Genomic DNA, 21,541 nt, shown 5'->3' with positions numbered 1-21,541 from the left:
CAGCTGAGTATTAAAATGTTTTAGTTTGTGTAGCTTACAATACATCTGTAATGTAATGCAGGTGCTGTCACACAAATAAAGTTTGATGCTATGTGTGGGGAGGGGAGTAACTAAGTCCAACTGAGTGAGAAGAAGAAACAAGACCACGGCAGTGCAACCTCTGCACACACACACTCACACACACACTGCTGCTGCAAAGCTGCACCGACAGGAAGCTGAAAACTATCAAACACTTGGATCCGTGCTGCTGAACCGCCTCTATTCTTTTGGCTGTTAGGGAGACGGCAGGAAGAGAAGGATTATTCTTTATTCCCAGGTCGGTCAGCAAGCAGGAATCTCCCCGGTGACTGCGCTGTGATGTGAACGGGCAGGTAGGAAGCCAGCTGAACGGACTTTTTGCACCTTTTTAATCACCAGGAGGAAGTTTAGCCTGTGTGTCAATGAATGAATGTATGATGGCATTTAACACACACAAAAAAACTATTTTTAATTCTGTGATCGTTATGATTAGTTTTCCACCATCACATCATCGTAATTTACACAATTACTGCTTCTCAACTGAAAAAAAATCTCTTATTATATCTTTTTTTTTTTCCCACTGTGACTAATCTCATAACCATTTTTAATCAAATATATTTGACACCTTTAATTTGCTTCTTGTCTCTTACCAAACACAATGACATGCTGACACCTATTCCTCATCAATTCATATGATTTCTTCATGTATATTGATCAATTGCCTGTCAGATAACAAACCTATTCTAGTGGATTTATCTCCTTTATTTCCCAATAACCTATATTTAAAAATCGTGCGCTATCTCTGTCTTTCACCCTTCTCTTGACATTTTCATTAATATTCATACAGTGACATTACTTTCTGAGACATTTAGCTCATCAATATTAATATTATTCCAGGAATCGTGAAAGAATCAGAAACTATAACTTGTTTGACATTTATCATCTTGATGAACAAAAGCTGTTTCCTCCTTATCGGTTCTTCCCTTTATTGTTATCTTGCAGCCGATACATTTGCGTCCTATATTTATTTTAATAAGCATTCTGACCTTCACCGCTGTCTCATACCGAAACTGTTAATCTTATAGACTGGAGACCAGTTTATATTTAAACAAAAATCTAAATTTTAAAGTTCATCTGATGCATATTGATGAGCCGTCGTCTAATGGCTTGTTATTTTTTTTCACAGAGACAAATCTTGGGTGAATGGGCTCAAACTATGGAAACATGCTATTATTATGATAATGTTGAACTTTACTAGCTTTCTCTCCAAGGAGGGGAAGAGATTGAAAAGAGGAATTGGTGGAGAAATTTGACTGAATGGGCCCTTGTTACATGACAGAACCAGAACTTTAACAATTTACCCAAAGAATACAGGAAGTTCGCGGTGTGGTTTAACTTTTTTTCCCCTTCTGTCTCTATCCCCGGTTTCTTCTAGGCAGCCCAGAAGCTTTGCCCTCCCACCCTGGACACACATTTATGCCTCGGCCTGTCAAAAATCTTTTTTTTTCTTTCCTCTTTGCTGCACTTTGGTACCTCATTCAGCGAGTATGCAAACGTTCGGCGCTCCTTATATTTTGCATCGGGGCTCACATTGTCCGGGTACATCATGAACGACACTGTCCGACTGAATGATGAAAAGTTTCCCGACAACAAACTTTAGCCATTAGCACCCACACAGGTGAAGTGCCGACACAGTTCAGCCCATTCATTCGATACAATGACTGCCTTGATTGTGATTTAATGTCTCATCTGCATTTGAAGCAGCACACCCCCATCCACATTGTCCGCTAATGGGGGTCTCTCAAAGGCGTGGGTCTTCCTTAAAGGCTTCTTTCTTTGTGGGAACGCTGTGGCTCCTGTGGATGATCATCACTGCGTGTGCCTGCCCTAAAGTCTGTCACTGCACGGACAGGAATGGGATGGTGGTGCAATGCACCTCGCGCAACTTGGAGAACATCCCATTGAACTTACCCAAGGACACTGTAATCCTCCTGCTCTCCTCTAACCGGATCAGACACATCCCAAAGGAGGCCTTCACAGACCTCCATCGCCTCAGGGAACTGGACTTATCCCACAATGTCATCGAGAGCGTGGAGGTCAGTGCCTTTCGAGGAATTTCAGAAGGCCTCCGCACTTTGGACCTTTCAAACAACCACCTCAGCAGCATCCCTAAGGACACCTTTGCCAAAATCCACGCGCGCGTCCGCCTCTCCCACAACCCCTGGCACTGCGAGTGCTCTTTGCAGGAAGTGCTGAGGGAGCTGAGGCTCGACCCCGAGACGGTGAACGACGTCAGCTGCTACACGTCGGTTCAGGAGGAGTATGTGGGAAAGCCGGTGATCCAAGTGCTGGACTCGGGGATAAACTTTTGCAACTTCCACCACAAGACCACAGACGTGGCCATGTTCGTGGCCATGTTCTGCTGGTTCTCCATGGTGACGGCTTACATCATTTACTACATCAAACACAACCAGGAGGACACCAGGAGGCACATGGAGTACCTCAAGTCCTTGCCCAGCAACTCACGCATTAGCAAGGACTATGACACAATGAGCAGTGTGCTTTAATGTATTAGAAAAGATGCAACAGTAGATGAAAGTGCACCAATGAATATGTTTCTGGTCCATTCTGTAAAGGATAGTGATACGTGGCCCTTCAGTGCCAGTCAGTATTCAGTGAGATGGGCTACCCAGAGATGCTTACCGATAGTGGATACTTGTGGAAAAACGTCACATTTTCTCTGAGTAGACTAGAGTACGCTGCAGAGTGCGTATGTTCTAATAATACACATAGGATCTAAGTGGTGTAACTAAAGTTATCTAACTCTCCCAAACCTTGCATTCAATGTAGAATTGCGAATGTAAATTGAATTTCACACTTGAACACTTGTCACCTCACTTAATGTATTGCTTCAAAAGGTAATAAGTTTGCCACCTATGGGAGAGAAACTAATCAATTCCTGTCACAGAAAAACCTTGATCAACTGAGTTTCTCTCAGATATTGAACAAATACTCGTGAGAATTTTTTTTTTTCTTCTTCTAAATGATGTTGTAGGCTTTGAGATATTGTACTTACATAACAGTTCTCAAGTATAAAATTGTTTCTTCTCCATAGTTGATTCGGTCGCCTTCCTTAAAACAGCTCTATCTGTCCGTCTGACACACGAACCTGAATTGGGCAAACAGACTCATTTCACGTGGTTTTACAAGTTGCTGTAAGTTTCCTTTCAAATGTGGAACAAATATTTACTCAATTTCAAGAAAATCGGCACAAAACCGTGAATTTAAAACCTGTTTTTATGTGTTAAGCCACTGAAGAACAACATTGTGGGTCACACAATCACAGCTTGTCTGTTTCATGTATTAAAGCGGGATTTAGTACCTTTTTGGTTCATTATTGTGTACGTAGAAATGTGCTCCAAAACGTCTTTTAACGCAGACAGGTGCCTGTCAAAGCGAGACTGGTCCTACAAACCAATCAGAGAAGGTCAATTATGTCTCGTTTGCTGGTACGTTTTAAAGACTAATATCTCGATGATTGGGCGGAGAGAAAGAAAGGACTGATCGGAGTGGACTTTATTGACTTTCAGTCTTATGCTACTGTCAGCTTGATTCCCACATGTTGCCATGTTTTGTTATCAACACTTTTTTCCTCTGGATATTAGACGTTGCCCCAAATTACCAGGAAGGAAACACCTTCGACTTGTTTGCTTAAATCTAAAGTATATCATTTGTTAGTACCAATGGATGTAATATTTAAAAGAGAAGTTATCAGTTTACCTTTTAAATTTTATTTCATATGCCCTGTATTGGCATTAGAATTTAATCCTGTGTGAATCCCAAAGTTTGCTATGGTTCTAAACTATGATCTACTTTTGAACCAATCATTTGATCCTCTCTGCATCCAACATAGTAAAACATTTATGCTTATTAGGCTGATGTAAGGCTTTTTCTGTGCAGGAAACAGTATTGGCCTTTGGTGGCGGTGTCAGATTGTGAAACTCACTTGTCCAATTTTCCCCCCTGATGTCTGCATGAAGCTGAGACAGCAGTGTTTTGTATTGGGACTTTAAACCACTGCCATTAGCTTTTCAAACCAAGCTTTCCACTGCGCTGCAATTTGCCCCTTTCTTGTTAGACAACAAAAATATAACCACCCTCCTCTCTCCATGAGGACACTTGGAAATGTGGGTCTCAGTGAAGATAAATCTTTGTGTGTTTGACGGAGCAAGAGATTTGACTCCCGCAATCCTTTTTAAAATTCATTTTTGTCAGTGCTTTTAGTCAATAAATAAACCACAGATGGGTTAAACCTCTCACACCATCCTTTCTCAACTCGTCTGGAGCTATAAACCATCCCTCACATTGAGATTCACCTATTTGTTCCTCCAGAGTACTATAAAAAATGCCCACAGCTCTAAATATGAATGCCATGTATCTTCAGCTGCAAAGATCTGAATGGGCCAGAACATTAATAAATGTCTCGCAAGCCAAAAATAGTTTCATCCTACTAAGAGTTCTAATCCATAAATGTAATGAGCCTTGGTGGAAGGCATTACGAAGGCTACTCGCTTACAGTCTTACTACAGATTACACCGAATCATGAATCATAAATGACTTGTTCCAACTGCTTATTCTTTCTTAATGTTTTATTTTATGGACACAAAACCGTACAGTGTCTTTCTGCCAACACAGAAGACTTATAAGGCGACGTTTGCAATTTTCAACTCGCTTTCTATGACTTTAGTTTGGGGTGTAAATGTACATTACCGCTTTTAAACTTCCCTCTGACTTCCCTATATTAAAAGATTTGTATTCTAGCTGAAAAACTCCTCCAGATGACATCGCCCGGAGGAGATTTCCATCGCACACTCCATAGTGTGAGCAACAAGATAACGGAATCTAAAGTGAAGGTTCCCCTAAGTGATGTCATGTGGAGGCATTTTTTCAGGTAAACGTAGAGAGATATTACCCAAACTAGAACCAAAAGCAAGTTAAAAATCAGTGACGGTGTCCTTTAATATCCTTTGTATACTATCTGAAGCTGACCTCAGAAATCCCTGTCACACAGCCACAGCGTTAATTACAGTCCACATCAGTGTGTCTTATAACTCCTCAGGGCAGTGCCGCACAACGAATGGAATATCATTATCAAGCTGGGTACAGTTGAGGTCAGTGTGTCTCTTTGAGTTTAAGTTCAGAGGAACGAGCTTCATTACCATTAAATGATAAACCGAAATGTGTCTACAATTCATATTAAAAACTACAAGATACTTTTGAAAATATTCTCTGCATCTCAAGTACGAGTTCATTTACGTCTACAAGTTAAAATAGCACAAGGGGTTAATAAATGTGTCTTGAGGTGACCTAGTACTAAATACACTGTAAGTACTGTAAGTAAATTTAGATTACTATAAAGTCTTTATATTAGATATAACTGCATCATCAAAATGAGCACAGCTACATGTGGCACATGAACTTTATATGAAACAAACACTGAGAATGGACCAAGTAGGAGCTACTTTATGTTACAGTCGAGTTTGTGTTATTATTTTAAGACATAACCTATAAAAACTATAGATTTTTTCAGTACAGCTCAGAACAGTTCACATTAAGCCACTTGGTCGGTTATAGTGTTGTTACTAAAATCTTAGTTCATGGGTTTGGTCCCTACCGAGCCTCCATTTTTCTGCATTTTCCATTATATTAGTTACTGTGGAGCAAAAATATAAAAAGTAAATAAGTCCTTCATAACAGGGCTCACTGTTCTTTGCTCTGCAGAAACTACCATTATGGAAGATACTGGCATGAGATCCACTTATAGCATGAAAAACTGCCTTAACAAGCACAACGGAGCCACGGCTGTTTGTTGTAGGCTTGTGTGGAGCTTTAGTACAAATCTAACAGAGGGCTGCTTGTAAAATGTGAAATTGCAAATAAACCTTTTTCATTTTGATCCTTATTCGTTTCAAAAATATGTTCTTAGTTCTTACATTTGGAAAAACAAAAATGCCTCCGCCACACACACAGATGCACACACACACACACAACTCACTTACTGTATATTAGTCGAGGCTGTTGTGTGGTGAAGCACCTTCGCGGATCACTGTTCAAGGCTCAAACATCTGCCAAATGAGAAGGATATTTCCACTGAGATGCCCTCAAGTCATGACCTGTCTGTCCCTTTCATTAATTAAGTTCAACCGTCGTTCACCACGTGCCCAAACAAACCTCTGTAATGCCGTAGAAGGACCCAGCATTAATTCGAGTTTCAAAGCAACTTGCTGAATTTAAAAAGCGCAGTTTTATTGCTGGTGTTATTAGTCTCACCGAGGCGGTGACGTGCTGACAGCATAGCCAGAAGTGCTCCCCAAAGAGGAATGTAATTTTCTCCTTCTCCCTCAGCAGCAGGAATTGAATTTGTCGGCGTCCATTGGTTGAGTTGTGGCATATTAGTTTTCATCACATTCAATATGAAGGAGACACCTCAGCTACTATTCATACAGGAGGATGCTCCCACGGTTTGTGCCTTTCCTGGAGCCGCTAAAGGGAAATAGTGTCTGTGCAAAACTCTCAACCAAAGGGAAAAGCGGACAAAGCAAGACCCATTTGTCTTTTGATAAAGGACAGGACCATCTCTGCTTAGATGTTTGACATACTTATCAACAGTGATGCACAGCTATAGGAGGATGTGAAGGCAGGTTACTTCAAAACCCTTAGGGCCCGACTGCAATAAATGATGTCAAATAATAAAGGGCGACACACTTTCTGGGTATATTACCACCACCTAAGTCCACCACCATTGTGAGTGAACATCCATAAAATTGCTTAGAAAACACAGAAAAGAAAAAAATCGATCAATCGATTAAAGCACTTCCTGTGATTGCAACTTTTCAAAGCATGCTGTTTAAAGCTAACTCCAAAAACATTGTCAATTAGCAAATACACTTTGATTTCCGGTTCAATTAAGAGCTCTCCCTTAATTGGACCAGGGACTTAAATGCATGCCCATGTCCATTTTCACTTTTGAGGTACAGGTAGTGAGAAGCAATGCTTCCTCGCCATTTTTCAGACTCCAATTGGGCCTCGATGTTCTTACTTTGTGCACAACATTTGACGCCAGGCCCACAAACACTCCGCTTTCCAGAGCCATTCATCTTCTCTGAAATTGCTTCTGCAGACAGACAAAAATACGGCGAGCACACGTGGACACATTGTGAAATAAGGGCGGTTAAACGAAAACCTTGCTATGAATACTAACTGCTGCCTCAAACTTAAGGGAACGAGAACGAGAAGTACTACAACCGTGTCATCATGTTGCTTTTCCTATATCCTTATACATTTCCATTCGGAATGCAGTGTCTGAGCACATTTCCGTTGTGCTTTTATTATGTAAATCAGCGACGATAAGAGGTCCTCTCCATTTCAGACGTGTTGTTGAAGAAAGATGCAGTGTTTGGGTTTAGAGGTGAGGGGCAATAAGTCACTGTCATTGTGCTGCAAAGGAGTAGGAGGATAAACATGCTGGCGTATCACCTACCAAGCAACTGACCAAAGGATTTGTCTTGGAACTTTTTTGGATTCATCAACATTTTGGTTTCATAAAAGCTATAAAAAAATTTTTTGCATGCATCTAGGGACAGTTTAAGGATGTTTTTAATACTAATCATAAAAACACATATGGCCAATGTCATTAGTACAGGTCAAATGTTGATCCCATATGAGCCGTACTGTACAATACTGAAATTTTTTGCAGGATTTTGCAGGCTGTGGTGCATCTAACTGTTGCTGCTGAGGTTAGAAAACGAGAGCAGAGCTACAATCTTCTTAGGTTCATCCACTAAGTAGGAAGTAACTTGAGTGTCCCACATTTCAGGAAGGTACCTACTAAACCATACCTATGGGCTGATAAGTACAGTGGCCCTGAGAGCTCATGAGAAAACCCCTGCAAATTAAAAAAAAAAAAACAACTTTTGGAAACACTTCTATTGGTTTTCTTCCCATCCCCAACAGAAAGGGTTGTTTACTTTAGTTTTATATATATTTTTCAGCCCTGTTTCAATAAGATTTAGCTGTGGAGGCAGACTTGGACTTGACCCAGTCAGTGCCCACAGCGACCCATTATAACTAGTGGCTGCTGGGGAGGTCATTTATCAGAAGCTACAGCTCTTGGACCTGGTGAGCACACAACAAATCTTATCTTAATCTTATTTATATCTGCAGAGGAAAAGTAAAAAAAAAAAACAACTCTATCACAGCTAAGTTTGCGGAATGAAATGTTTAATCCTCCTCTGCTCCTGGAAGTTAATCTTTTCCTCCTCTGCTGCTCTTGGGTCAGAGGATTGTCTTTGCAGTATTGTGGTTTCCAAACTCCCAGCGGCAGGTCGTGTTTGCCACGTGTTATAATGAGCCGACATTACTGTGCCTCCTCTGGATGACTTTGATTGTGACATGGTAAAGGGCTACATCAGGTTTAGTCAGGTGCATTTGACACCTAGAAATAATAAAAAGATTTTTTTTTAAGGTGAGAAAATGCACTCTTACCTACAAGCTTAGATGGAAACTCAACTCCGTCCTCTTGTCTAGTTGTCTTGGGATTTACACGCTTATGCTAAAAAAACCTTTGGAGGCCTTCAAAGTCAAGGGCACGCTTCACAGATCCTGGACAAATGTGTTTTTTCCCCCCCCTTCTTTAAAATATGCTCCAAAGTTAAAATAAAAGAAAATCCAGCTAAGGCCCTTTGTCTTGTCTGTCAAAGGACATTTTTTGAAGGTCTTTCTGAGACCATCGGACTGTGTCCAAGGGTATTTTTGCCGGCCCAAAAAATGCGCTCGTCTGCAGGCTGCAGAGGGCGGCATTAGCGTATCGGCTTTAAAACCGACACAGCTACAGATGCATAGCTGAGCCAGCAAAGGGCTCCTCCGGCTGCTGTCCAATCAATTCTGACACGCATCGAGCTGAAGTTTAAATACACGGGGAAGAGGAGAGCAAATGAAGGTTTAGAGCCACTCTATCGAGAATGGGCCCACAAAGACAAAGGCTGTACATCAAGAACAACACTGGCAAGGTCCAATAAGAACACAAGAACGTGAGGGACAGAAGGAATAATCAGATGCAACAGGCAGGGAGACAAAAAAAAGTGCTTCAGTTTTCACATCTCTTATAGGAGAATTTAAAAATGTTCTGTAACTTTTTGAAAACTTTACGCAACACTGTAATATCTAGCAGAATATGAACTGACAAATCCATGTGTATATGGGGTAATTACCAGATATTTGACCTGCATGACAAAGGACGGCGGCCATGACAGCTAACCGTGAAATATCTCAGGAAGTCTTTCTTTTACTGTTACTTATTGCACCTGTGCTTTTCCTGCTGTCGTATGTCGGCTGCAAAAGGATCCCAACAGTGCTCCGCTGGCAGGACTGGAGTCGTGTTTACATCCCCAAAAAGCCATATATCCGTTCACTTTTGATTAGTGATTGATCATTAGATTAATCTGCTCCATTAATTAAACCTGCTCGAAGTATATGTGGCGGAAAAAATGCTCTCCACCTCGATTTTGAGACATTTTTTTTGAGATATCAGCCAAGCCACCGAATTAAAACAGCTGGATGTAGATGCTTTGATTAACCATTTGTTGTGTTATTCACAAGCAAACCTATTTTATAAATTTTATATTTTTTTTCTAGCAACTGCATCCGGCGTGACAAAGCACAAAATACTTCAGTCAGGTTTCTCTTTGTGTAATTTTCAGATGCTTTCTAAACTAAGGTGACGGATTAATGGTGATTTATTGCAGCAGGGTTCCTCATGTCAAAATAAACGTGCACCTTTTTAGTTTTTGTGCACAATTAACTTTGTCTATTTACAGAAATACACAAATATTACAGAAGACGCATCTTTGAATTATTAAGAAGCAGGCCTCACTTCCCTCAGTCCCTCTTCCTTTATCCCTTTTTCTACAAAATAAAGTCCTTATTATTCTGGTGATCCCGGAGCGAGTGGCGGTCCCGCTCCTCAACCGATTTAATGGATGGTCCCTGGCAACGTGAGGCCACGCCTCGCTGGTCCAGCTGCTCCCGAGTGGAAAGAGCTGGGCTGCGCCGCCGGCCGTCTAGTCCTAGATGTGTGCTGATCTGAGACGACCGAAGGCTGCTCATTTGGCCTCTTGCAAGACCTTCATACTTCTCTACAGGAGTTTTCTTATACCTGGAGGAAACGGATGGTTATTATACTCAGCTCTGAATAATAGGATGAAATTTGATAGAAACTCCAATGATGAGAAGCAGAAAAAGCACATATGTTGACTCACAATCTCAGCAGTAAAGACGACAGAACCACTGAAACAGAAGAAGCAGCCATGGCGGCCGAGCCCATCCAGGGTTGAAGCACGAGGCCAACGGTCATGAACACACCTAACACCCAGCAGAGGAGAGGCCGGCATTAGCAACAGTGTGTTTACGGTTGCTCACCACAATATATGCGGACTAAACGCTCGGTTAGGGCTCAAAGTTGGGGCGTTCGGACATAACAAGGTACCTGCGGCGACTGGTATTCCTAAAAGGTTGTAGATGAGCGCGAAGACAAAGTTGATCCTTATCCTTCTTACCGTCATCTGCGACAGTTCGATACTGGCCACCACGTCCAGCAGATCATTCTAAAGATTATAAAAAACTTTAATTCAGACAGTTCAAACGTGTATCTCCACGCGGGCACGTGTGCCACCTACTCGTATCAGGACGATGTCGGCCGCCTCGATGGCCACGTCTGTGCCGGTGCCGATGGCGATGCCGACGTCAGCCTGAGCGAGGGCGGGCGAGTCGTTCACGCCGTCCCCCACCATGGCGACTCTGAATCCTCGTTCCTGCAGCTCCTGCACTTTTGCCACTTTATGTGAAGGTAGCACCTCTGCAAACACCTTTCTGATCCCAACCTACAGTACGTAAAAAAACCAAACAAATTTCTTTTATTTCTTTTATTTCATTTATAATATTTACTCGAGTACTTTTCAAGATCCTTTGTGCTTTACCTGGGCAGCTATGGCTTTGGCTGTGCGTCGGTTATCTCCTGTTATCATGGCCACCTCGATGCCCATGCTGCTGAGTGTATGCACTGCTAACGCTGACTCTGCCTTCACGGTATCTGCAACAGCTAACATGGCGCACAGGACACCTGCCGAGAACACGCACAGTGTTTGACGTGTGCAACTGCCTCTGCAACAGCAGCAAAGTAAGAAACAGCGGAACCACAGTAGAAGATGCGTGTGGAAGATGTTTCGCGCGCACCATCTATAGCTACCAGGATAGCTGTCTGCCCTTTGGCTTCATGGCTGGACATGGCGGCATCAACGTCTGCTCCGATGTGGTGGCCGTTTCTTCTCATCCACTCTCTATTTCCAATCAGGACTGAGTACGACTGCCGCTCACCTAGACATGGAAATAAAGGAAAGAGGACTTCTTTCCAAAGCTGTCCTGCTTTTAATACTGTTCCTCTGAACAAACAAAACCCCAGAAACTGACGCCGGACCTGTAGATGGGGCTTCGGCAGCAGAAAGCAGACTGCTTTCATCAGTGGTGGCTCCCGGCAGCAGGAAACGCTCGTCCTTCTGCTGCTGCAGCAGATGTTCCACGTTGGACACCCGACAGCTGATCCCACATCCGGGCACCGCCTGGAAGTCCTGACAGTAGCCAAGCGTGTCACAGCCAAGCTCCTGTGAAAAATGTGTGACCCTGATGATTTTAAATAGATACAAAGCGCTTTACGGAGCATTAAATGGCTCTTTTCGACACACAAATGTCTGACGCACTTCCATGACCTCACTGCCTCCTCCTTTTCTCACCTCTCTGCAGTGCTTTGCTACGGCCACGCCCAGCGGGTGCTCGCTGCTGGCCTCCGCCGTCCCGATCACCACCAGGATCTTTCTCAGGGGCATTCGGGCCATTTCCCACAACACCAACACACGAGTCACCCGCGGCACGCCATTAGTAATTGTGCCAGTCTTATCGAACATCACCACGCTGATCTGTGATCCAATGACGCACAAAAAATTCTGATAGTTTATTATGATAGAAGCCTACAAAACTACAAGCATTTTTAAAGTTCTTCCTATTCTGTAAGTTTGACGTGGATTTCTAACATCAGTTATCAGTGCTTTACCTTATGGGCCATCTCCAGCGGCTCACCTCCTTTAATAAGGATCCCGTTCTGCGCTCCAACACCGGTTCCCACCATGACGGCGGTCGGGGTTGCCAGCCCCAGAGAGCAGGGGCAGGCAATGGACAGCACAGTGATGGAGGCCTGGAAGGCGAAGCGGACTATAACTTCTGCCTTGGAGATGTTCTGGTTATAGCCCTGTGACGAGGAGAACAGGTTAGTACAGCAGTGATTAACTTGGCAGATCTTTCTTAAAGCTGCTCGCTGTTGGAACATTTGTGCGCGCACCTACCGGGAAGTTCTCTTTTACAATTTCAAAGTCGACAAAGCCGACTGCCAGCCAGGCCACCAGTGTCAACAGAGAAACAATGACGATGAAGGGCACAAAGTACCCACTGAGCCTGTCTGCAAACTGCTGGATGGGAGCCTGAGGAAGCAAGAACACAAGGCTAACTGCTATGAAAACCAATTGTCCCACTGTGGCTAAACCCTTGATTGCCCAACAGCATGTTTGTGTTTGTGCATTTACTGCATTTTTATACAAGCTACATGCACAGAAAATGCTAAATCAGCGTTCGAAACAATCCTTTGGAAAAAAGGGAAAAAGCCAAAACCTCAAATTAAATTAAGATGAGATCCTGTTAACTACTGCCATTTGAAACTGTTGGAAATCACTCAACGTTAGCTCAGACATGTCAGTTCTGAGTAAGTTAGTGTTTGTGGAAGAGAAAAAGTCAGCTTACATTTTTTTTTTTCAATTTTAACCAGGACTTTTTTATGTCAGCTGTCATTTTCTTAATGTTGTCACGTTGATTTCCTTGTTTAAAGTTTTTACTAAAAAATCAAATTCTGAAATTTTGCTGACGTTTTGTCTTGTTTCAACATACAGAATGTTTAATACAGTATTCAATGTTGACCTGGAACGAAAACAGGACGTCCCACAATTATACAGTACAAGTACAAGTGATGTGCAACATGCTGGATACTTTTAGACGCTGCTTTTTTTTTTTTTTTTTTTTTGATTGCGTCTTACCTTCGACGTCTGGGCTTCTTCCACCAGTTTGACAATTTGGGATAAAGTTGTGTCGGCACCAACGTGAGTGGCTTCCACCAGAAGGGCACCGTGAGCATTGATGGAACCGGCAATCACCAAACTGCCCAGCTTCTTACTAACAGGCATCGGCTCCCCTGGCAGACACAAGTGGACAAAGACAAATCATAAAAAATACTTCTGGGCTTGACAAAGGCATTATATTATTTGGTTTTGGTTGTATTATTCTGACTTGTTTGTCAGATTTGATTTGCCTTTTTAAATCAGATGGTAGAAATTCACCATCAAAGAATTTCTTGCCTTCGTTGACAGAATTCACAACCAGGGTTTCCAGCCCTCGTACCTGTAATCAAGGACTCGTCTGCCATGGAGCTTCCCTCGATCACTTTCCCATCAACAGGGAACTTTCCTCCTGGGACGACCTTCACGACGTCGCCTCGCTGGACCAGCTCCACCACCACCTGCTCCTCACTGACACATAGTGTTTGAACCTCATGTTGGTAAATGTGCACACACTTGCCAATGATTGTGCACTGTTTTCGTACATTTTTTATTGATTGCATCCTGTGTGTCCCACCTGACTATGGAGTGGTCAGGTCCCAGTGTAACCACAGTGGCTTCAGTGGCTTGAAGTGACATTAGCTTTGCTAAAGCCGCTGAGGTTTTACTCTAAAGGAGAAGAGCACATTCAATACAAAAATTCCAAAATACATTTAAGAAATCAGATATGTTTTCATACCTTTGCAACATGCTCCAGCCATCTGCCCAGAGCGATGAACACAAAGAGCATGGGTGGAGTGTCAAAAAAGGTGACAGGGCTCTGGCTGGCTCGCTCAGCCATGGCTACGATAAGGACCACGCAGGAGTAGATGTAGGCGATAGAGGTAGCTAACACAATCAACACGTCCATGTTGGCCGTGCGGTGTTTCAACGAGCGATACGCCTGGATGTAGAAGTATCGGCCTCCGAAGATCTGGGACAGAAAGACAGTCCGGCTCATCCAAAAGGCCTCATACTGCATTAACTCGACGTTTCTGGGTAAGCGATGTGAATCCAGCAAATAACCCCTTTAAAATAAAGGCAGCAACCACATGGTCTAATACCTGCACAGGTGTACAGAGCAGGAAGAAGGCCAGGTTGAGGAGAGAGAGGCCTGGCAGCAGGTTCTGCTCGCCGGGCATGGAGCCGCCGTGCTCCTGGTGCTGACTGTCCATCACCATCATGTAGATCATGAGACCCATGACGGGCAGGCCGAAAACAAGGCTGAGCAGGAAGGACCTCTTCCACCTGGAACAGTAACAGAAATGTGTTAAAACACTCTGACATAAGTGCCTGTGTCCTTGACATTGAATTGAGTCGATTTCTATGTGTTTGTTAGCCTTTTGCCCAATGAATAATGCAATGGCCTTCAAATCCAGAGGTCGTGGGTTCAAGTCCCATCTGGGTCAACTTTCTGTAGAGTAGTGCAGCAAATGTGCACTGGTCTCATAACCATAAATCAATGGATGGCAACCAGTCTCTGCCGTTTTAGATCTCCCCCGGGGATTTCTTCTCGTCATCTTCATATATATTCATGTCTCACTCATCGATATATCAACAATAAAATTTCAGATTCCTGAGAGAATTTAGCATCATGCAGCCGGAACTTTTGAAAAGTTTTCACAAGATTAAACCTAAAAAGTTTGGTAAACCACAAAAAAACTTACTGTAGAATTTCTTCGGTGTGATCGAGGTTGTTTTTGAAGCCAGTTTTCACCAAACTGGCCTCGAATCCCAGACTCTGGAATCAACCAAACGTAAGATTATAATGTCACAGATTTAAGAAAACCGGAGGTTTAAGACTAGCTTACAAAGAAATCAATGATAAATACCTGAATGAGCTTGATGATGTCTCGAGCTCCGAGCATTTCTGGGTTAAACTGGATCTGTGCTTTTTGGGTTGCGAGGGCCACAGAGGCCCCGAGGATACCTTTGGTTGTAGTCAGTTTGGACTCAATGTTGTGGACGCATGATGCACATGTCATGCCGGTTATCTACATATTAAAAATGGTAAAGATCAAGACAAACGTTTTTGTGTGTGTGTGTGTGTGTGTGTCACTTTTTTTCCTGAGGACTTACAGTGAGGTCCAGTTTCCCATGTGTTACTGCATTGTCCTCCATCAGTTTGGCACCAAACCCCAAATCTTCTATGAGGAGGGTCACAGCCGCAGCATCCAGGATGCTTAAATCATACTTCACCTCTGCCTTTCCAGCCATCAGAGATACTAACACAGAGATGATTCCTGCAAGTCGACATCCACGTGAGCGTTAATATGCTCTCACCAGAGGATTCTCACTTATATTTCGAATTTGGAGACCATTTGATCAAACGTACCCTTGTGTTTCAGCAGGTTCCTCTCGATGTTGGCCACACAGGAGGCGCAAGTCATTCCCGTGATAGAAACGAAGCACTTTTGTAATTTAACGTCAGGGGAACTGGGACGACAGCTGGCAGAGGTTGTGTGTAACCCAGTGCTGTTGCTGACCCCCACTTTACTGGGGGATTGCAGGTCAGAAAAGTCAAAAGGTCCAGAACTGACAGGTTCTGATGAGAAGAGGAAACACAGTCACGATGGGCAGGAACTAAAGATGCGTGTACACAAATGGACGGACAGTTAAAGTCAGGAGACAAAAAGTTATGGATATTCAACTTTATGGAATATGTAAGACGTTCATGCTACAGTCATAGGAGGACTGTTTAAATACAAACTGTCATTGAACCACAACCTTTAGTGGTCGTGGATTTTTGCAGTTAGTCACCTTGTTAGAGAACAGCATGTGATGCAATAAGTGCTAAAACACTGAACAGTTGGACGTGTGCATTCAAAGGTTTAGAGAAGGTCAAATTCTAATTCCTGTAAAGGTTATAGTGCATTTTTGTGGCTTTTTGAAATTTCACCCGAAAGTTTAATATCCCAAACTTATGTATATGAAAATATATCGGTTTTGATTAGCCTTTTATTTAAAGGTAAATTTTTAATATTTAAGAGTTCATATTTAAATAACCATGGACACTGTACAAACATTACTGACTTTTCTGATCAACTGTCCATATTATTAACCTGCATAATCACTTTATAACTGCAATATATTTTTGATTGGGGGCCTATCGAGCCTTTAAGAACTGCTGGACCTGTAGCATGGATTTTATATAGAGATTAGTGACAGTTCTTCACAGCTCATTAGCAGAAATATGCTCTTTAACTTGCAGTATGTATGAACTTTAACAAGTCAGCGGCGGAATTAAAAAGCTGCACCGACAGCTGAAATTTAAAAAATGTGCATGAAAGAACCTGCTCATAATCTAGCTGAGTTAAGTCCACATTTTGGCTGGCAAGTTTTGTCATTAAATCCAGCAGGACATGAGCACCCTCTGGGTCACATCGGAGAACATACTTGTCTGGTTTCCACGGTAACCGATGGAAACTGAAACGAGGCGATAATATGAGCTGCACTAAGCATTGTATGCAGTTCTACATTCGAAACCACTGCTGCAACGTCTCTGAACTGAGAAGCTGTGCATGTGGTTTCAAATAGCGTAAATGCCCCGAACGCATCATGTGCAAGAATTCTCGAGCGTGATGGAAAAATCAGCTCGAATGGCACCGACACAATCGATGTGAGGGACCTCACCGCTGCAATACATGAACCAGTGAGGGGACAAAGTGAATTTAAAAGGAAAACCTTTCTCTACCTTCAAGTGATGCATCAAAGCCCATGTCCTCTATAGCGACCCTGAGCTTCTCCGGGTCCGTGAGGCTGGGGTCAAAGGCTAACATTCCCTTTTCCTCCTTAAGTGACACCGATATCGACTGCACTCCGGCCATCTGAGACATCCTCCCTTCTATGGACTGCGTACAAGACTTGCAAGTCATTCCTATAATCCTAATAGTTGCAGTCTGGGTTGACGAGTTCAGCGTGTCTCTCTGCCAGTAGCTTATGTCTTGTCCGGACAGATCCTCTTTGAATAAAGTGGCGTCAAACCCCATGTCTTTGATCTTGTCTCTCAGCTCCTGTTGGGTCACCAGAAGAGGCTGAAATACAATCAGAGCAGCCCCGTCTTGAAGCGACACCTGAATGTGTGAAACCCCGGGTAGCTCACCAACCTGTCCCTCGATGGACTCCACACAGGACCGGCAGTGCATACCATCCACCTTAATCTGCGCAACAGACTCCACTCGGTGCCCGAACGTGTGGAGCTCCATGGCGAGGTCTCTGGTGGTGACAACTGAGGAATCATAGTCCACTTTTGCAAGTTTTCTTGGTAAAGAGAGGCTGATGCCAATGACTCCGTTCAGGCTGGAGATTCGGCTTTCTATGGCTTTGGCCTGGAGCTCCGATGCGAGTCCCAGGAGTTTAAATGTCACTCTGGAAAAAGCTTTCGGTAGACAGTTGAGTTCACTCTGGCTCCCAAACTCGTAGGCCAAGTTCTCAAATCCTTGATTCTCACTGTTTGTGCCATTATCCTGGAAAGTGGAGAGAGAAGTGTTTTCACCTGTTTAAATTTAGGGACCATGTTCAAATTTATCACAGTGAAAAAGTGGGCAGAACACAAAAACAAGGCAGAAACCACTGGAGGCTAATTATTAGACTGAATTTATAACTAGAAAAAGCATTTCCAAAGACAAAATGCACTGTAAATGCTTTTGGCCTAAACGATTTTCCAATCAAACAGTTTTTGCTGAAATAGCTGATAGAAAATGTCGCTCCCTTATTCACTGGTTAGGCAAACTTCAAAGCCTGTTAGGCTTTAGGCAAAAACTTCAAAGACAATAATGTGATGTCATCGACATCGTCATTTTTAAAAGGAAATCTTAAAAAGTATAAAAGAGATTTTAAAAAGCTGTATTCAAGCAATAATGTCCTTTCTGAGCTGAGGCAATGTTTCCATAGATAATTAGAGTTTAATTTAATAAATTCTGATCTGATGATTATGACTTTTAATTGTAATTCTGAAAAATGTTCTTCTAATTATAAACTACTTTTACTGCAATTATCATCCTGTGATCCTGTGAATGGGATCCTTTTGCATTGGTCTGAGGTTTCATAGTTCTTTCAATCATGAGATCCAGCTCTTGTTATTCTAAAATATCATGACAAATATATTTTTCAAATTGATCAGATTCAAAATATAGTGTTCATACACTAATTCTGAAATATTTATCCTCGATTATAAGCTTTGGGTCTTATAATAATAAGACATTGTAACATATTTATGTGATATTATTTTAAAATGATGAAATACGCAAGTTATAAAGTTCCAAAATGATACATTTGCAACTTTTGTTGAAAACAAACAAATGCAACACTGATTGCAGGCTCTTGCTTCAGGCACAGGAGAAAAAAAAAAAGAAAGAAATTTATAATAAACCTCAAGCATAAATGGAGGAAAGACATGAATAACAATTCCTATATGATCCTCCTTTTATGAGCACATATTTTCATACAGTCCCTTCATCAACCTTCATGACAAGAAGTATATTTAATGGAGTTCTATGGCTGATTTATTTAGTGTGTCTGGACACACCTCAGAAGAGACCTTTTCTCCCTGTTTATGAGGAATTGTCATAAATCCAAATGTTTTAAACATTAAAAACATACCTGCCTTAAAACAAAACAACAGTAGCTGCACAGGAGAAATCTTGTAATATTGTGTGTTGGCTCATGTGGGACCAAAGGCAACTTCCAATTTCCTGTTTCGTCTAAACTGTGTTCGTGATATTACAAGTTCGGCTTTGTGGGTGAAGTCGACCATGGCAAGAATTTTAATCCCCTGTGAATCAGCGGAGCAAGGTCACTTTTCAGTTTAGCAGGTATCTGTTCTCACACTAGTCCCACTTTGTTCCGTCCACTCCAGGCTGCTGCACAACGTGAGCACTGACCACAGTAGAATGAGGTCCAGCTTTCTGTTCCCATAAAACGCGGGGTCGTCAGTTTGGGGCCTAAACCCCAGGCTTTCACATAAGCTGCCCAACGTGACTGCGGGAGCCAGCAGTCACTGTAGCTCACAGCACCGAGGGAATAAATTGATGATTTTCAATAATGTCTTATTTGTTTTCATTAGTGTTTCAATTATAAGTCAGTTTCAGTTTCACAGTGATACGTTAGGAAGAGATCGATCGATAAAGTTTTGAGGAGATACACACTTTATCTCACGGGCATCCTGGTGAGCTCTTGTCACTGCTCGGCGGGGGGTGGTTAGCGGGGGCTAACTTGACAATCATGGGTCAAAAACCTTCAAAAGGCTCCAGTCATTTCGTGACTGTCACTGAAGCTGACTTCGTGTTCCCTATTTGCGTTGCTCCTAAAAACCATTAAAAAGTTCACGAGTACTGTTTAACAGTTCAAAGTGCAGCTTAAATAAATCACACACACACTCACACACACACTCAGTGTATGGTTTCCCAGAAGCGTCAAAGCTTTCCATCCTCTATTATAAATTTCCAGTGTTTGTGCAGCAATTTATCGTCATAGCTGTGTTTAGAAAAACAAACTGGGCCTTTTTAACTCAGTGTGCAGCGGATGTGGATGCAGAGTTTGATCTGTGCAAACGATGTTTGTACGACTAAGCCTTAAAACCTAATACAGGGTCAGATACTGCACAGGTCCAAATGTGTCCCATCAGAACGGATTCTAACAGTTGACACATTTTGCAGCAGCATCTCAGATGAGCGTGAACATTACATCATCCTAATATTCATTTGGTCGATTACTCAGTCTATTACTGAGTCTATGCATGAAAACGTTAAACTGCATATTGTTGCGAAGGTCTTTTAATCAACACAGTTGCAATAAACATCATAAAAAAAATTAAATTCTATTATTTATTTTCAAAATCTATGCAAAACCCTAATTTTCCTCCTGGCAGATATAACTTTTTAACTTAAAGAGCCACTCGGTTAGTGGTTTAATTAAATGTAACTCATTATCAAAGACCACTTGCATAAAACATGATTTACTTCAATAACAAACCGATTGGTATGATGACATCACATTTGAATTATTGATCTTCTGCTTACACGCTTCATGACTACCTGCCATCACGATGCCTTACTGTCTGCACCTTTCCTCAGCTGCATAAACTGTGAATATGTTCTGATAACGCAGAGGATCGAGACATAGATAATAATCATTGGGTAACTGCTGAACCAATCAAATCCATCCTCTGACATTTTCCATCTGTGTTCACTGGCTGATAGGACACAAGACTGCAGGAATTAATATTTAGCGTTTATGGTGTAAATTGGCCTTTATTTATTGCAGCACCATGAAAGCAGCTTTAGTAGACAGATTGAGTCCAGTTAGTTATTTTTCCCACAGATTTCTAATAAAAAGCTTGTTGCTTATTTTTTTGTTTCTTCAGTATCATTGTGGATTAACCACTGGCAGCAGCTCAAATAGACAACAGATTTTGTTCCACACATTTCTACATATTTTTTTTCCCTTTTTATACTGTGTAAAAATCCTCTGGACAACACATGGACATTTATGGCATTAACAGCATTCAAACAGTTCAACAAAATTCAAACACTTTAAAACACCATTTTCTTAGTGGCTGCACATTGGTACTGTAAGTAAACTTTACAGCATAGTACACTGACTTGAAGACAACTTGAAGCAGTACTTCAACTTGTTGTGGAGTAATTTTTTAAAAGCTAAGTAATGGCACTTTTACTTGAGTACTGAAGCAAGCTGCAACCGAAAAGTGTCCCCTTTGTTGAGCCCTTAGAAACAGTACTGGACTAGTTTTTTGCATCTGTACATACTCCAGTGTGTGTTACCAGAAATTTAAAACAATGTCTTCAAGTGGACAACCAGAGGGGCTCTATCCAGGGCCACCTACCTTGATCCCCCGCGGACACTGACTCCGTCCTGCGGATTGGAAACTACAGGTGCAGTCCGGCTTACAACCACATTCAACCATGCAGATCTGCTCCCCGGGGCCCTGCGGATTCTTGGGGACAGACTTGGAGCGAGTCATGGGGGACATCGACGGAAACATGTTCGTGCCGCTCGGTCGCCTGCTGGCTTATCGTCACCTGTCAACGGGGGCAAAAGTCCAGAGCTTCGTCCTGTTCCTGGAGATAAGCGCAGCGCCGTTGCGCACTCCAGCAAAAAGTCATGTTTTTTTGGTCGTTTCAGGTCTGCACAAGGTTTTTGATCACGGGGGTGGGGGGTGGGTAGAGGGTAGATGGATTCATGAGAACAGGCTGGACCAGACCCGAATCATGACTCCTGCATGATTTGCCAGTGAAAGCAGAAAGACTCAAAAAGCA

At 42.4% G+C, this 21,541-nt stretch overlaps 2 protein-coding genes across 2 annotated transcripts; one reads left to right on the top strand and one right to left on the bottom strand.

Annotated features, from left to right (window-relative positions):
* Nucleotides 1-598: 598 nt before the first annotated feature.
* Nucleotides 599-4,697, top strand: LOC137125855 (leucine-rich repeat-containing protein 3-like). Its single transcript, XM_067501977.1, has one exon. It carries the CDS (start codon nt 1,809-1,811, stop codon nt 2,583-2,585), a length of 777 nt encoding a protein of 258 aa, XP_067358078.1. The 5' UTR covers nt 599-1,808; the 3' UTR covers nt 2,586-4,697.
* A 2,986-nt stretch (nt 4,698-7,683) lies between these two features.
* Nucleotides 7,684-21,397, bottom strand: atp7b (ATPase copper transporting beta). The gene is made up of 21 exons (XM_067501974.1): nt 21,109-21,397; nt 16,960-17,731; nt 15,601-15,810; nt 15,345-15,508; nt 15,098-15,259; nt 14,933-15,006; nt 14,330-14,513; nt 13,966-14,199; nt 13,804-13,895; nt 13,570-13,697; nt 13,209-13,363; nt 12,468-12,602; nt 12,179-12,373; nt 11,862-12,044; nt 11,549-11,732; nt 11,308-11,448; nt 11,052-11,194; nt 10,752-10,955; nt 10,562-10,679; nt 10,335-10,437; nt 7,684-10,231 (listed from the first exon to the last, which is right to left on the bottom strand). The coding sequence occupies exons 1-21, from the start codon at nt 21,265-21,267 to the stop codon at nt 9,982-9,984; spliced, it is 3,990 nt and encodes a 1,329-aa protein (XP_067358075.1). The 5' UTR covers nt 21,268-21,397; the 3' UTR covers nt 7,684-9,981.
* Nucleotides 21,398-21,541: the final 144 nt, after the last annotated feature.

The sequence above is a fragment of the Channa argus genome, chromosome 4 (assembly GCF_033026475.1).
Source record: "Channa argus isolate prfri chromosome 4, Channa argus male v1.0, whole genome shotgun sequence".
NCBI classification, from domain to species: Eukaryota; Metazoa; Chordata; class Actinopteri; order Anabantiformes; family Channidae; genus Channa; species Channa argus.
This window is presented reverse-complemented; position numbering and strand designations above follow the sequence as displayed.

Bases quoted from the DNA above. Each gene is read 5' to 3' on its own strand.
- LOC137125855 (XM_067501977.1), top strand. From the start codon at position 1,809: ATGGGGGTCTCTCAAAGGCGTGGGTCTTCCTTAAAGGCTTCTTTCTTT.
- atp7b (XM_067501974.1), bottom strand. From the start codon at position 21,267: ATGTTTCCGTCGATGTCCCCCATGACTCGCTCCAAGTCTGTCCCCAAG. The intron at 12,045-12,178 runs GTAAAGCACTGA...ATTGGATCACAG, and splicing joins CGCTGGAGATGGCCCATAAG to ATCAGCGTGGTGATGTTCGA. The intron at 11,733-11,861 runs GTGAGAAAAGGA...CATTTTTCACAG, and splicing joins TAGCAAAGCACTGCAGAGAG to GAGCTTGGCTGTGACACGCT.